The sequence below is a fragment of the Myotis yumanensis genome, unplaced genomic scaffold (genome assembly GCF_028538775.1).
Source record: "Myotis yumanensis isolate MYYU_CA2020_CCGP unplaced genomic scaffold, mMyoYum1.0.hap1 SCAF_11, whole genome shotgun sequence".
NCBI classification, from domain to species: Eukaryota; Metazoa; Chordata; class Mammalia; order Chiroptera; family Vespertilionidae; genus Myotis; species Myotis yumanensis.
In genome coordinates, this window is record NW_027223762.1 from 10,679,333 (window position 1) to 10,696,971 (window position 17,639).

The following is a 17,639-nucleotide window of genomic DNA, read 5'->3' on the forward strand; positions in this document are numbered from 1 at the left end:
GCAAAACCAAGATTAACTCTTTTCGGTCCAACGTGGAGGGTGACTCGACAGACCAGGCGCTAGGAGCAGGTCCAACGTTGAGGCTGAGACACCGCAAACCGATTCAACATTCAATCCCGTCAATTAATTTGGACCAGACTGTTTGAATTCCAAAAATAAAATTGGACCGCAAAGGGTTAAAGCTGAGGTGCTTCTCCATTCTATGGCTAATCATCTTTCCATTATACAAAACAGTTTTTCATCAATACACACACACATATATGAGAAAAGGACAATAATTCTGTCATAAGTCAATTCATCTTCATGGAAATTAAGAGAAGAAAGATTTTTATGCATGTTATGTGTATATGTACACATTTATTTTTTTTACTTATTTTATAAGTAGCAATTGTGGTAGCAACTGCTTATGGAAAAGGCTGATTGTTGTTATATTAAGTTTAATTGTTATTATATACTGTACTAGAGACCCGATGCATGAAATTTGTGCAAGAGTAGGCCTTCCTTCCCCCAGCTGCCCGCACCAGCTTCCCTCCAGCCGCCGGCAGGCACCTGGGACCCGGCTTTCACTCTGGCCACTGGCAGGCACCCAGGACCGGGGCTTCCCTCACACAGGGAGGCCCCGCCCACCTGCCACAGCCTGCCAGTCAGTAGCCTTGGCCTCCCTCTTTGGGGAGATTGTGGAGCCCCCCGATGGATCACCCCACTGGCCTGTGGCCTGGGCCTCCCTCTGCGGGGCGATCATGGGGCAATGGCCGGGCCACCGACCAATCGCATCGCACCCGCCTTGGCTGGCCTGGCACCAGTGGGTGTCATAGCGTGGTCCCGGTGGTCGTCCAGATGGTAGTCCGGATGGCTGTTCTGCTGTTTGGCCGTTCAGTCAACTTGCATATTATGCTTTTATTATATAGGATACCTTCATCAAAATATTAATGTTTTTCTTTTCCTCCAGAAGCTGATATATTGTATTAATTCTGCATAAAATTTTTCATTAAAAAGTGACATGGAGAAACACATTCCCCCTTTGAAGAACATAAATAATATGCCAGCCTCAAAACTAGTTACATGTTGAGTTTATTAAATATTTTAAGGGAGACACAGAGTAAAGTGCCAACTTCTTTCCATTACAAAGTTTATATTCTCATACTTACGACAAAATAATTCCATTAAAATTACAATATGACTAAAAGATATTAAAATCTTTTATATTATTGAGAATTCTATACAGCTATTATAGAAATGACTTACGGTTGCATCGTTTTTGTACAAATCGTAATTTGCAAGCTGTTCTGTAAGTTGATAGTCGTATGACATCAAAATTCTGAGCACCTGAAAAAAGGGTAAATAAAACATGTTCAGGTGGATTTACTGGTTAATTTCTAAATGCTGGGAAGAGACTCCATTCCATTGTGTTGGCACAGACTGCATATAACTTGCCAACTGAGTCTTCTGACAGAGCACAAAGGCAGGAGGAAGGGTTAGGGTACACTTCCTGTGTGCCCACTCCTGCTAGGCTAAGAAAGCTCTGAGGAGAGGAACACTCATGTGCGTGAATGGACTATGTATATTAGGAAGTGGGGATAAGGTGGCCTAGTGGGAAAGACCCCAGTGTAGAGTCAGAGATGTAAATTCCAGCCCCGGCCTGACTGCCAACCACAGAACATGACCGTCGCCACATCACATCCCTCTTCTCAGGCTCCGTGTCCTCCGCTGTAAAATGAGGGAACTGGACCAGCTAATCTCCGAGTTCCCCGTCCAGGTCTGTGGCATCACAGAATTTCCAGTGCACTGTCCCTCCTGACCTAGAACTAAAGATTCTTCCCCGCTACTTGCATCTGAGCAGGTTACCGTGCCCGCGTGAGTGAGGACTGCGGCAGACGTGACTGCATGACTTCTGACGATGGGTGACAAAAGGTGGTCAGCTTGCCCCTGCTCTCACGCTCTCGGGATGCTGGCCCTGGGAACCCAAACTGGCTTTCCCTCTGTGAAGGGACCTCAGGGGCCATCCCAGGCTGGGCTCCTGCCTCCCTCTCCAGCGTCAGCTGAGCAGTACCGTTTTATAATAGTCAAATGCTTTTGAAAGGTTTCACAGTCACTGGCCCAGACCAGGAACCCTATTTCCGGCAGAAGAATTTGAAGTCCTGCAAGTATGTGTGCATTAGTCAAGGTCACTCAGTCAAGGTCACCGAGACAAGAAGTCACAAAGCAAACCACCCTTCCAATACTGTGGACTGCCCTACTCCTCCCAGCCATCTTGCTTCTTTGTTCAGTCTTACATAATAATGTAATTTTAAAAAAATACGTTTTATTGATTTTTCACAGACAGGAAGGGAGAGGGATAGAGGGTTAGAAACATCGATGAGAGAGGAACATCAATCAGCTGCCTCCTGTACACCCCGTGCTGGGGATGTGCCCGCAACCAAGGTACATGCCCTTGACCGGAATCAAACCGTGGACCCTTCAGTCCGCAGGCCGACGCTCTACCCACTGAGCCAAACCAGTTAGGGCAATATGTAATTTTTAACAGAAGATTTAATATTGTATAGTAAAGTAATATACCAAAGTACACATTCATGCTATTAATTTTTCCTCTTGCTCTAAGTGTTGGCCTGACACTTAGTCTTCTCTACCTCCGAATTGGTATGTAGTGCAAGGTAATTTATATGACGTATTAATTATGCATCAGCACCTGCAAGCTCACGGTAACCACGGAGTTACAGCCAGAGGTCTAAATGGACGGGCATGCCCTGATCGTACAGACATGCTAGGTAACACCTCTGCCTCATTCTTTATGGCCTGGCTTCAGAAAGCAGTTCAAATCAGTTCAATTAAAATAATAAGGTCTGTCTTGGGGTCCTCCAACTCCATGATTCTTTAACTCTCATTCTTCCCTTTCTAAAGCCTGTAACTTAAAACTTCTGATTAAAGTTGTGACTTGATCGGAACAGAAAGGGGGAAAAGCACTCCCACGCGTATAAACAAGACGCCAGAAGCACTCAGGACTCACGCATTTCTATGAACAGCTGCCTCTTCTCCGCCATCGTCTTCCGCTTATTCCCACTTTCCTCAATCATCCTAGGGACAAAGAAGGAGACCATAAAGCACCGTATAGTTTGACAATTCAACCAAGTGCTTATCATTCTATTGTGAAGAGAGAGCTGCGGGACATCAAGTGGTAAATGCACATACTAAGAGAGTATCAGTGAAAATGAACTGGAACCTGATACCAAAAGAGGTAAATCCTTATTTCTCTATTTGATAATTTCTAAAATATTAAAAGTCAATACTTAACTGAGCTCATACATGCCTCCTGTGCTGAAAAATTTGGGCTATATCTTATTTCTAATTTTATTTTCTCTGCACAGTCCTCTATTAGTTGAAATACAGTTTCCCATATCCCTACTGTTTTTCATGAACATGTTACTAAATATAATCTAGAAAATAATTATAATGAAAGGCTACAATAGGGAACATAAAAACAGTGAGCTTATACACAAAATATATAAATAAAATATATTTTTATGTTTAACAAAAAAAAAGAGAAAAATTCATCCCCACACTCAACTCTTAAATGCAACTTTTTATCACCTGATAACAGTAGTTTACACTGACAGGCTATGCCAGTGACTATTAAAACTCTCTCCATGAATTATCTCATTTAATACTCCCTTCAACCCTATGTGGTGGTATTATAACTATTACATTATCCCCATTTTATTGATCAGAAAACAGATGCCTAGAAAAGAACAGTAACTTGCTCAAGGGCACACAACTCAGAAGTGGTAGAGTAGAACCTCAACCCTTTCATTAAACTTCTTACAGAACTGTGTTTCTTAGAGGATATTTTCAAATGTCTAGGCCTAAAAAGCTAGCACACAAACAGCCCATTGCATGGGCCCTACTGATGCAAAATTTGTGACAATTTTAGCTGAACTCTGCCTTATTCTATGAAGAAAAATATGTAGACAAATAGCATAAGCCAAATAATTTCCCTAAGCAGATGACACTTTTGTAAATTATTCTCAAATATGTTAATCACAAATTAAATAAATGATGACCAAACAAATCTCATAGCCATTAAAGCAAAGTGACTGAAAAGTTTAGTTGTAAATATATCCTAAAGAAAATTTAAAATGAAAAAATATTCCTTAATATCCTGCAATTAATATTTTGATAATTAAGACTGGTTCTTTTCCAGACCACTGAAATGTTACCAAATAGGCTGCAACACACATGATGGTTTCTTAATAATTTGCCCCCAAAAGGAAAGAATCCTATCTAATAATAGGCAAACATGGTAATTGACCGTACCTTCATTACGCCTCCCATTGTCTAATCAGCGAGATATACAAATTAACCACCAACAAAGATGGCGGTTAATTTGCATACATAGGTGCGAAATGGCGGAGTGAAGAGTGAAGGCGGCTCCGGCTGGAGCAGCGAAGGCTTAAAGGTGGTTCCGGCCGGAGCGAAGGCCTGGGTCCCGGGTGCTGGAGGAAAACCAGTGCCGGCAGCCAGGGAAAGGAAAGGCCTATTGCACGAATCTTTTTGTGCAACAGGCCTCTAGTTTTAAATAGAAAGAAAATTAAAGAAAAAGCAACCAGAAACAGAAAAAAAAACAACTAATAAAATCTAGGTCCTAGAGAAAAAACAGGAGTTGGTACCAGTAGTCTGCAATTTCAAAGAAAAAAAAAAAAAAATATATATATATATATATATATATATATATATATATTTTTTTTTTTTCCAAAAACCTGCTCCCTCCTCTCCAATCTTGGTCTCTCACTAAATAATGCACACAGACTAACACAGAAAATATCATAATGCCCTTTATAATATATCTCATTTATTATATCCTTTTTCCATTTTTGCTATTTCCTTACACCCCTTTTTCTCAAAATAGGGTCTAAGAAGTCCCTGAGATCCCTAAATTCTTTATGGCAATTTTTAAAATTCTGTCATTACTTCCAGATTCATTTTGAAAAAGTTAATACGAACATATTCTGGATCATCTCGATGGCCACCAAACTACAAGCACTGCTAGGCCGTTTCGGGCACACACATCTGCATGTGGGGCTCCTGCAGCATTGGCAGCAAGAGACCACCGAAAGCAGGGGAGACCAACCAGAGAAACTATCCTACCCTCGGCCAGATCCGACGTGCCGCCTGTTTCTGCAAATAAAGCTTTACTGGGACACAGCCATGCCTATTCATGTATGGATCATCTATAGATGTTTTCATGCTACAATGGCAGAGTCGAGCAGCTGCAACAGGGAGCACCTGGCCTGCAAAGTCTGAAATAGTTGCTCTCTGGTCCTTCAAGAAAAAGCATGTCAACCCACCTAAAGCAACAGTAATTAATGTTGCACCACTACACGTCTGGCTGCAACTGGGCTAACACGTCCCCTCCGTCAAAATGACAATGACCATCCCAACATGGGCTTGCGCTGCCATTCCATTACCGCACGTCTATCCTTGAGGAAGTGCCTTCATCACGCTAAGGTTTATTCCTCGTTGCTGAAACAGCATAAAAATTATACAGACTTCACAAACCAGTCCTTTGACAAATATAAGCAGCTCTTAGATGGGAGACACATCTAGATGAACCAGAAACACTGCAGTGAACGAAAGAGGCCAAGTCCCCTCACCTTTGTGGAGCTTCTTGTGACAGGATCATAAGCAGTCATTCGTTTACAGTGCCTGGCCGAAGGCAAGCTCAGGACTAATGGGAGCGGCTGTTCTTATGATTACAACTATCATCATTATCACTATTACTACAACGACGACGACACAGGTGGTTTATAAATCTAGAGGATTAATTACATCATTTGTAATTAATGACACCATGCTAGACATTTATTTCATATATTTTAAGAAAATCTTTGGGCTTTTGAAATTTATAAAGCACAAAGTAAACATTTTAGAATTTTAATGATCTGAACTGACAAAATGATGGTATCCTCATGACCCACACACAGTTATTACAAACCTGAATCAAACAATTCCTGAAAACATGCATCGGAACAATCCGAGATAACAAATGAAAAGGTCATCACACTGATGAGCCAATAAGAAATCTGTTTTATAAATCAGGTTATTTTAATTATGTTATGGTTATTTAAACTACCCAAGTTTTAAAAACATACAGTGAATTTTAGTATATTTACATTTGACTAACACAAATTCAACTACATGAGAGAGAGAGAATTATTTAAACGATGGGCAACCCCACACCAGGATCACCTGTTCCAAGAGAGTGTGGGAAAGAAAGTGAATCTACAGCTTCCTGCGGTCTCGGCTCCCTCTGGCCTGACTGAGTAAGCACCCCTTTCCTTTTTTCTAAAACCACAATTCAACTAAAGAAAAAAGTAGCCAGTTCCAACATGACGAAAAAACTAGCTGTGCTAGACCTCGAACTCCTTGTCTACGTTGGCCCCCACCACGGTTTGTTCCTGAGGAAATTTCAAAAGGAATTTTTACCTACTTCAGGCACTCGCTGATTTCAGAATCTAACTCCCAAGTGAAATGTGACTCAGATGTACGAAAGATAATCAAGATCTGCCCAACCACAAGGATTTGATACCAATGTTTCAGAAACAATGCTTCTAAGTTTCAATTGCTTTAGGAAATCATATTCATGCAACGATTTTCTTAAAAGTTTGCAAAATTGTTCATACTATAGAAAAATCCTCAAAATTCAGAGCTTTCGCTTAAGGCTAACCATAATTATAAAATAATTATGAAATATAAGCAACATGTCTAGCTACATCATGCCAACAAAATTAAAATATTATATCCATATTGCAGTATCAATTTAACCATCATATATGTATATGACTGAAGATTAGAAATAAATTAAAAATGAAAATGCATTCACAAGGCATGGGTTTTTTCCCAAAAATTTTATTTTGTCACTGTATTGCCTGGCAGTTTTTAGAAAGTTGAATATGTTTGATGTTTGTACTTAAAAGTGTTTTAAAATCTCTAAATATGTTTCCTGGGAGACAGACACTCTTAGTAGTGAATATATACTTACTGACCCAAGTATTCTGGATGGCAATTTCTACCAAAATTTTAAATGTATGCTACCTTTGGCCCAGTAAATATGTCTGTTTATCTGTTTAAAAAGGAGAGGAGAGGGAAGGAGAGGAAAGGGTAAGGAGGAAACGGAAGCAGAGCGGACGCAGAAGGAAAGAAAGGGGGGATAAAACAGTGTCAAACGGCTTCAATGCCTTATGGTGCAGCCATACTCTGAGAGTACAGTCCACAGGTACTAAAAAGAACGCGGTAGTAAGTGCAATTTATGAAAAGATGGTCAAGACATGTAAGTCAAAATGCAAGTAAGGGGACAGTACCACCATGTGGCAGACGCTGTCCGGGCCCTGCCAGGATGCCCCTACCTGGCTGCCAGCTTCTCCCACCCGCGCTCCTCTCTGGAGAATGACCTTCAGCTGAACACTCCTGAAGCAATGCCTGGGAACTAATTCACCCCCTACAGGGGCACCTGGTGACTGACAGACACGTAGAAAGCCCAAGCCCGGAAGTTCTGGATCCAAGTAAAATGGAGTGAGCATACACCAACCTTACTCTCCCACTGAATACTAAGCCTGCGGAGTGTGTGCTGGAGTTATCTGAGCTCTGTGAAAAGTAAACAGCAGCAGGTGGGCCAGGGAAGAAGACAGAATTCACAGTTCTACGGAACAGATGGCGCGTCTGCCATTTTTTCCCTCTCGCATCGCCTGGCTTGACCTCAACCCAGTACCAACCCCCAACCTAGGACTGTGATATATACACTGAGAGATCCTCAGAGCCCTCCGGTGCTGGCTCACAGAAAAGGAGAACCGAAGCCCAGAGAGAGCGAGAGACATTTCCCAGGTCGTCTTCTCTCTCTTTCCTTTTTCTTCATTTTCTCCCACCCCAGCCAGCAGGCAACCCCGCAGTGGAGGCGCTGGCCTGGGAAACGGCAGAATTACAAAATGTGGAGAAAAGGAATCCTCTGTGGGTCAGCTGCAGCTCCAAGGGGGGCCCATGGGTTTATTCTCTCTCCTCTGCTGCTGCGGTGCCACTGCAGGAGGGGGAGTTTCTGGCCAGAGGACAGGAAAGGGAGTCCAGAGTAGCCCGACAGTACCAGGGCGCTAACCCAGCAGAAGCACAGGAAAGCAGCCCATGCAGCTGTTTATGAAAGCTGGGACCTCCTCCAACCCGCACACCCGGGGATCTGATCGTAGCCAGCAGACCAACTAGCTCTGGAAGCCAATCTTGCAGAGAGACCTCCACAGTAAGTACACTCTCCACTTCCTGCCACTGGGGCTCCTGGCATGGGCCTTTTCTTGGCCTCACAATCTAGAGATAACCAAACCTCCTATCATTCCCTTCACATACCAGCTCTGACTTCAAACCCTGCATTTCCTTCCTCATAATCACTCTCATATCCACCCTTTTTTCCCATTTCAACTGCCAAAATCTTTGTCCGCGCGAATGAACAAATGAAATCCTCTGACGCCATGGTCTCAGGACTCTGCGCCCCCTTCTTCCTGTCGTTCATCCTGTGGACACACAGAAATCCACGAGGTGTATTTATTCAAACAGGTTCGATCTCCAATGGATCCTAATCACCCTACTCAGAAGCTTCATTCCACACAATAAAAAGAAAAGCAGAGCACAAAGTGAAATATTCCAGAGAAAGACAAATATTATGATCCCCCTCATAAGTGGAATCTAATTATACACAAAAAAGAAAAAAGTCAAACTCATTCTGGAAGCAGAGTAGAATGGTGGTAGCCAGGAGCTAAGGGGTGGGGAAAATGGAGAGATGTTGGTCAAAGGATACAAACTTTTAGTTATAAGATGGGAATTGAATGTACAGCTTGGTGACTATAGTAGATAATACCATACTGTATACCTGAAATTTGCTAAGAGAATAAATCTTAAACATTCTCAATATACACACATACACACACACAGGTGACTATGTGATGTGATGGGTGTGTGAAAAAACAAAGCTATAGAAATGGCAAAAGGATCCGTAATCAACAGAGATTTAGGGGGAAGGGAAGAAGGGTGATAGATGAAGCGCAGACTTTTAGGGTGGTGAAACTTCATTTTAATGGTGGATACATGACCCTGTGCATTTGTCAAACCAACAGAAATTTACAACACAGAGTGAACTTAATGTGTGCAGATTTTTATTAAATCCTTTAGGACATCAGCGGATCCAAGGACGAAATGCAGACTGTGACAAAACAATCTATGTTACAAATGTCTGAAACAGCCTCACTGAAGGGGGGGGGGGGGGGGGGGATGGAAGTGACTTTGGAAATGAATGGTGTAAGACTAAAAGCAAAACAAAACATACCTACGTACTATACTCTAGTTTCCCATCAGTCACTCGGTACTAATTCTAATACAACAATTACACAAAGAGATGGCATTTGGAAGAGTGTGAGGTTACAGAGAAGCAAGATGAGAAGCTAGAATGATCCATGTGGTAGTGGGTTACAGTTGCAGACATCAGTATAAGATCATGTTTCTCTTAATACAGATACAGATAGTTACATACAGAAGTAATTATAGATATGTGTATATGCATGGGTTAGTATATACACATATGCCCTTGCTCTGTCAACTGAGATGTAGAAACAACAACATCCCTAGCCGTAATGAGTATATACCTAATGCCCAAATGTTGGTTTGTAATACCTGAACTATATGTGATGAACATACCTAGCCCAGATGTTGGTTTATAATACCTTGGTTTATAATACCTTTCTCCAACAAAATGAGTGAGGCAGGAAACATACACGATGAGCTTGGAACATCTTGTAATACAGGAAGTAAAGAAGTTTGGGGAGAAAACTAAACCATATGACACGAGTACATAAAAGGGACACAGAAGCCAACTGAAAGCTCCCAGTAGCCAAAGTTGGAACAACTTCAGCAACAAAATAAATAAGTCAGCATCGCATACCCACCCGTCAGTACTGACATGAATGAGTGAATATATTAATAAATGGAGAGCAAATACCCTGTGAAGAATTCCAAGTAATTTATGTCGATACTCAGCCCTGAAGAAAGTGAAGCACAACTCCCACTCCTTATGTGTGGGCTGCGCACAGGGACTTCCTTACAAAGACACAGCGGGGGGGGGGGGGGGGGGGGGGGCGCGAAATAACTGGATGGTGGAGAAACCTGGTCAGCACTACCTCAGCCAGCGCAAGTTCAACATCAGCAGGTAAGTCATGCTGACGGTACACATCCTTGACACGATGTGATGAAACGGCATTTTAACCTCTGTTGTCTTCCTCCCCAAAACCGATAAACCCAGTTTAATCCTGAGAAAAACATCAGGCAAATATCAATTGAGGGATAATCTACAAATACCTTACTAGTACTCCTCAAATTCATCAAAAAGTTGACCAGAAAAGTCTGAGAAACTGACGAAGCCAAGAGACACCTAAGGAGACATGACAACTACATGTAATGTGCTATCCTGGGTGGGACTGTGGAACAGAAAAAGGCCACTAGGTGAACACTAAGGAAATCTGAATCAAGTGTGGATTTTAGTAATAATGTACCATCAGAGGTTCACTAATTGTAACAAAAGTGCTAATGTCTGAGGTTAATAACAGAACAGGATATGGGATGCTATTATTTTCCATTTTTCTGTAAGTCTAAAACTGTTCTAAAAATAAAGTTTTAATTTTTTTTAAAGACAGTACAAACACATACTAGACAAATCCACACTTACACTTGGAGACTTCAACACTCCTCCATGATCAACGCAAGTAGGAAGTCAAGAAGGACGTGGAAAGACTGAATGACACCCTCAGCCTACGAGACCTAACTGATGTTTATGTCACCCAATAATGACAAACACAAATGCTTTCCAAGTGCACACGCAGTCTGCGCCACCCAACTCAGAAAGTGACACCTCTGGAGATGGGAGCAGACTAAAGTGGCTGCAGAGGGACAGCAACCCTATTAGCTATGTTTTATAGGCTGGTTCTGGGGACACCGTATTATTCTTTTATATATTCAAAGTAAGTCCTTTACTTTGAATATATTCTCTGGTAAACCTTTTCTTCTGTGGTTTGGGGAGGCAGGTCTTCACATATTTTATTAATAAAATGGAGTATATCAAATACCATAAGCTCTGTACTTTTACACAAATGAACAGAAACTCTCACAAACTCCATAGTTGGGTATAATATTACTTCAAATCTTCACTAATGTCCTCTATGAGTATTCCCAACAATATTTGCTAACAAGGCATGCATTTCACCAAACTAAAATTATTCATTTGTCTGTATTTATTTCAGCCACTACTACCAAAACAAGAACAACAAAGGTTTGTAGCTTTTTGGTATTTACTCCTGAAGTAAGATCTTCACAAAATTTCTAAAAATGTATAATTAAGTTAAAAATTTAAGATACTAATTAGCGCATGACTAACCATCACTGAAAAAGCTCAATAACTTTGCCTTCATATTCTGAATGCTTAGTTTTAAAATATCTCAACTGCTAGGAGTTGCCTCATAATATCATTCGTAAATACCTTGGGCACAATATAATCAATGGTATCTACATATATAAAACCCTAATGTGCAAATAGACCAAATGGTGGAACAACCAAACATCCGGTCGCTATGACGTGCGCTGACAACTAGGGGGCGCGCGCAGAACATGGCAGGTGTTGGGAATAGGCAGCAGAGCGCGGAACATGGTGGGCATCAGTTGCGTCAGGATGGTGGAACAGGTGAGCAGGGGCGCCAGACCACGGCGGGGCATCAGTCACTGTCATCGGGGTGAGCTTCTGGTGGTTACTGACAATTCCTTGCTCCCGTACTCCACGGTCCTGCCCAGCACTCACACCTGCTGCCAGCGCCAGACCCGCTCGCACCCGTAGCCGGTGCCAGAGCCGCCGCTCGCACCCTCTGCTGGCGCCCAGCGCCAGTCTCAATCGCTTGGCACCATCAGCAGGTGTGAGCAGCAGCTGCTGGCCCCGATCGCCCCTGAGGGCTTCTCCACCTCCTCCTGCTCCTGAGGGGTGATTGGGGCAGCAGCTGCCGCTCGCTCCCGCTGCTGACACCTGCCCCAATCGCTCTATGCTGTCAGTGGGTGTGAGTGGGGGCTGGCGCCATCAACGCATGGGAGCAGCGGCAGCAGGAGCGGAGCTGCCGATAGACCGGGGACCTGGGCCGCGGTGGGAGGGGCAGGTGGGGGCATGGAGGATGGGCCGAGACCCGCCCCTGTGCCCACCACAGCCTCGCCGCCCACAGTTCCTTTCAAGGTGCACGAATTCGTGCACTGGGCCCCTAGTATATAAATAAATCCTTATAACAAATAGTATTTCTAACAACTTTAAGGTGTTTTTACTGATTCCCCTTCAATCTCCTTAGATCATTATTGTTCTTGTACTTTGCAATTGACTGACAAACCCATAACAGATATAGAAGTGTCAGCTCTGCGTTATCTTGCAGTTCATGTGTCCCGGCATTATTACTTCAATCCTCAACTGAATCTGAAACTTCATCTGCAGTGTCTTTGTAGGAATCTTTTTAAGCACTTTGTCTATTGAGCAAGGTTCATTTCATTCCCATCAGATAATAGAATCTGAAAGACCACTAAACCAAGCAGAGGTGAACTGCAATATGTCTGCACAGAATGTAAGCAAGCAAATATGGAGGCTCACATAGCACCCCTCCAGGCTGCGGGGTCCCTGCTCCCTTCCTCTCGGCTTACCTCGCTTACCAGACCTGCTGTGTAGCATCAGACATACAGATGGGAGTAAAGTATCAACCTATGAATTAAATATTAGTAAAAGGTAATTGCCCATATTTTCTTGCTATAGCCTACCTAGAGGATCGTTTTTGCATGCCTCCCACTTTGAAAACCACTGATCATAAATGAGGGGGGGGGGGGGGGGGGGGCGGGGAACGAACAGACAGGACTGTGCCTGGCTTGAGGAGAAAATGAGGAATATGGATGGTAGAATCAGAAAAGTAAATTTAGAGCCTACGTGGTTAGTTAATGTGGCCTAGGTTACAAAGCTAATAATTTGTGGATTTAGGCAACAGATTGGACTCAGAAGTCCACTCTCTTTCCGCTGTGCCACATCGCCCCCTTCAGGACAAACACTAGGATTCCCGGGAAAGGAAAAAATACAGGGCCCCAAATAGTGGCGTTGGATCAGAACTTAATTCATAGTTACACAGGGTCTGGAGCCTTGTTCGTCCTATCTAGGAAGCAGTGTGTCCCAGAGCTAGACTGAGTCTGCAGGCAGCAGGTGAGTAACTCCCATGGCAACAACTAAAGGAAAGAGACAGGCTCTAGAAAGGTCTCCAGAATGTCTCTGTACTGCACCTAAGTGTCAAACACCCTTCATTTCCCTTGAATCTTTTGGTTTATGTCTTAACCCTTACAGCCCTCAGTTACTTCAAAGCATCCAGGTATCAAAACTTCTTGTGCAGGTTCACTGTGTCCCTGCAAACTCCTGTCAGGTTTTCTCTGGATGCCCTAATGTGATCAAGAAATCAGAGATGACCGAGGTTGTCATTACTGAGTGCTTAGCTGCAACTAGGCATACGTCCCTGCAGAACTTCCGTGCTTATTTCAGGAAAATTCTCCACTGTCCTTCCTCTAGTACTTCTTCTTTTCTCTTCTCTTTCAGATTTAAAAAAAATGTAAATGTTTTTAAGACCACAGAGATTTTCCATTTTACAAATCTGAAAAACTTTCTAGGTTCCCGTAAAAAAATTCAAATACATATTGCACTCCACGAGTGCACAGAGCTCTGAATAGCAAAGAGAACCTCTGAGGGCTGAAGTAACAATTAAATAAATTATGTAAAGCTTTTAGCACAAAGCCTGGCACAAAATCAGAGCCTAATTTTTTTAAAAGCCCATGAAATGTGTTCCGACCTAAATCAAATTATTTGTATTTCTTTTTCACCACAAAAGCAATGTGGAGCCTTCACATCTAAATCCTGAATATAAACAGCAATTTCTTTTCTGAGTTCTCATAACTTTGAGTTAACACATTGGTAGCAATGATTATGAGCTACAGAAACCACAAGCAAAGCAACAGAGAACCTGAATGGGAGGGCTTAGAAATAACCTAACCCAGATCCCACATTTTGCACATACAAATAAAAATCTTGTCCCAGCGTATAACTGAACTTCACAATAAAGAAATGAATATAGAAGCCTAGGACCCCTAACTCCTTGTTCATTATATCACCTTTCTATATGAAAACACTAGGGTTATTTTTCTTTGTTCATAGTCTGTAGGGAAATTTTATAAACAATAAATTAAAGCCACAAACTTAAAACTTTAATATATCAAAATATCATATTTTTTAATGTTTTAAAAGACGAGCCACAAACTGGAAGAAGATATCTGAAGCCATCTAAGCGTGGCTCAGTGGTTGAGCGTTGAACTATGAACCAGGAGGTCACAGTTCCATCCAGGTCAGGGCACATACTGGGTTGCGGATAATCCCCAGTGTGAGGCTTTCAGGAGGCAGCCAATCGATGATTCTTTCTCATCACTGATGTTTCTATCTCCCTCCCTCCCTCCCTTTCTCTCTGAAATCAATTAAAATATATATATTTTTAAAGTAAAGAGCATTTTTTTTAATGTAGTAAAAATTATAAATCAGCCCTGGCTGCTGTGGCTCAGTTAGTTAAGCAACATCCCATGCACCAAAAGGTTGCTGGTTCGATTCCCATACAATATATATTTCTCTGGGTTATCAGTAACTCAGAAAGGTCTCTCCTACCGTTAACATATTAAAGAGAAAATAATAATTTCAACAAATGCCCCCCCAAAAGCCCTTGAAAAAATTCGACACCCAATAAAAATACAAATCAAGAACAGAAGAAAACTTCCTCAAGTTGACAAAGACATCTGCCAGAAACCTTCAGTACGTCTGCTATCTAACAGCGAAACACTGGAAGCATTCCCATTCAGGAAAAAGATAAAAGTGCCGTTATCATCACGGCTATTCAACTTCTGTACTGAAGGGTCTAGGTATTGCAGTAACACCGAAAACAAAAACAGTGGTGTGAAGTTCAGAAAGAAGGCTGGCCAGTGAAGTCTCCTAATCAAAGCAGTTTAGTAAGTAGACACTTAGGTGCATCCCTTCTCCTTCAAATACACAGTAATAGACAAAGTATTTTTAAATGACTTAGGAAGGTTCAACAAGAAAAACCTTCATTTGGATCAGAAACAGAATAGACACAAAATGGGGAGCGAAGCTGAAGCTACAGGCTTGCTGGACACCGAGTCCAGAGGCAGGTGTATACTTCCTGCAGGGCAACAGAGACTCACCGAGCAGAAGACCTGGAGAGACCGGGGACCTCTGAGCCAGACTCGCGGTTTAAAGCCAAGGATGAGGCTGGAGCTGAAAGGAAGCTAAAAAACACGGCTGCCAGTCTCTGCCTAGAACTAGTTTATGCAATGCTCTGGGCTTAAAAATGTGGGAAGATAAAAACGCAGACTCGTGACCAGGAACTGAACCAAAACATTCACTTACTCTGTGAGTGGATCTAAAAGAGCCCCAATCACCTCAAAGAGCAGGAGCCCTGGCCCACCATTACCATATCTAATTTTTATTAGGTTCCAGCAGATCAAGAAAAGCACCTAAAATATCACCACACCGAGAAGGGTGAGCACAGAAATAAGAACAAAATTAAAAGCACTAACACTCAAATGAATTTGTAAATCAACAGTGCAAAATACACAAAGAAATATAATGCTAAGAAAGAGAGCCAACAAAAGCAACAACTGGAATAAGAATTCATTCCAGATGAAGTTAATTTTACAGAACAGTGTGACAAATGCTTATTTTTAAGTACATTTAAGGTGCTAGAATATACATTTTTTAAATTATTAAAAATGCAAAACTGTACAGCCACTTTCAAAGACAAGCAGTTTCTTACAAAGCTAAACATTCTCTAACAATATGACCCAACAATCATGCTCCTAGGTATTTATTCAAAAAAGCTGAAAACTTATGTCCACACAAAAACCTGCACATAAATATTAACAGGACCTTTATTCATAATTATCAAAAACTGGAAGTAACCAAAATATCCTTCAAAAGTGGATAGACAAACCGTGGTACTTTCATACAATGGAATATTATTCAGCAATAAAAACAAATGAGCTGTCAAGCCAGCAAAAGACATCGAGGAACCTCAAAGGCATCATGCTACTTGGTGAAAGACAACAGTCTGAAAGGCTACAAACTGTATCATCCCAAACATATGAGATTCTGGAAAAGGCAAAGCTACAGACACAGTAAAATGATCAGTGGTTGCCGGGATCACTTCAGGAGGAGGGAGGGAAGAACTGAGGAGGTGGAACACAGAGGATTTGTAGGACAGTGACATGATTCTGTATGACACACATGAAATGTCATGTAATGATACTAATGGTGCATGACATACAGTTGTGAAAGCCTAAAGAACTATGTGACGCTAAGAGTGAAGCCTAACAAGAGACAGAGAAGCATCGATCAGATGCTCAAAACTCAGAGGGAAGGTAGGGGAGGGTGGGGGTGAGGGGGAGAGATCAACCAAAAGACTTGTATGCATGCATATACGCATAAGCGATGGATGTGGACAACAGGGGTTGAGGGCGAGGGCAGGATTGGGGGGATGAGAGGACATTGGGGGGATAAGGACACATCTGTAATATCTTAATCAATAAAGGGAAAAAAAACTTAAAAAAAAAAGAGTGGAGCCTAACATAAACTATGAACTAAAGTTAATAATAATAACAATAATAACAACCAATATTGATTCATCAGTTGTAGCAAATGTACCGCGCTAAAGCAAGATATTGATAACAGGGGAAACCGCATGGGGAAGGGGGGGTATATAAGAACCCTGTATCATCCACCCATTTAGGTCACATGCAGGTATGTATACAGTTTTTTAAATTGGCATGGACAGTTTCACTTCTGGATCTATACACAAAATAACTGAAAGGGACTTGAACATGTATCTACACACCCATTTTCACAACAGCATGATTCACAACAGCCAAAAGCTGGAAACAACTAAATTGTCCTGCTGGATGAACGAATGGACAAATGTGACATATACAAACAATGAAATAGTATTCAGTTTTCAAAAAGGAAGAAAGTCTGACACACACACAACCCTGAAGATGTTATGCTAAGTGAAATAAGCCAAACACAAAAAGACAAATACAGTATGATTCCACTTGTATGCGGCACCACAGTGGTCAAATTCATAGAGGGTACCATGGTGGTCGCTGAGGCTGAAGGGAGGAGAGAACTGGGAGTTAGTGTTTAATGGGTAGAGTTTCATGTTGGAAAATATGAAAATTTTAATGCCACGGAACTGTCCACTTAAAAATGGTATAATGGTAAATTTTATGTATATTCTGCCACAATAAAACATTATGAGAAAAAGTGCTGAAAAACTGATTATCACAATTAAAAAATAAATTATATCTCTTTATTATACCATCTAGAAATTTCACACTAAAAGCAAAACTTTTTTTTTTTAATCCTCACCTGAGGATATGGTTTTTTAAATCCATTTCAGAGGGAGAGGAAGGGAGAGTGAAAGAGAGAGAGAAACACCTGTTGTTTGCCTCCCATATGTGCT

The 17,639-nt window shown here is 41.8% G+C and overlaps 1 protein-coding gene across 16 annotated transcripts in view; it reads right to left on the bottom strand.

The window, feature by feature from the left end:
- Positions 1 to 17,639, bottom strand: part of DTNB (dystrobrevin beta) — a 157,042-nt gene that overhangs the window by 135,542 nt on the left and 3,861 nt on the right. For 15 of the 16 annotated variants that reach the window (XM_070428832.1, XM_070428830.1, XM_070428827.1 and 12 more), the window contains 2 exons: positions 3,005 to 3,072; positions 1,246 to 1,326 (listed from right to left, as the gene is read on the bottom strand). In XM_070428832.1, coding sequence (XP_070284933.1) covers positions 1,246 to 1,326; positions 3,005 to 3,071 — 148 coding nt within the window. In that variant the 5' untranslated portion in view covers position 3,072. Of the gene's footprint in view, positions 1 to 1,245; positions 1,327 to 3,004; positions 3,073 to 7,397; positions 7,417 to 17,639 lie in introns of those variants that run through there. The other variant, XM_070428819.1, reaches the window with a different exon arrangement.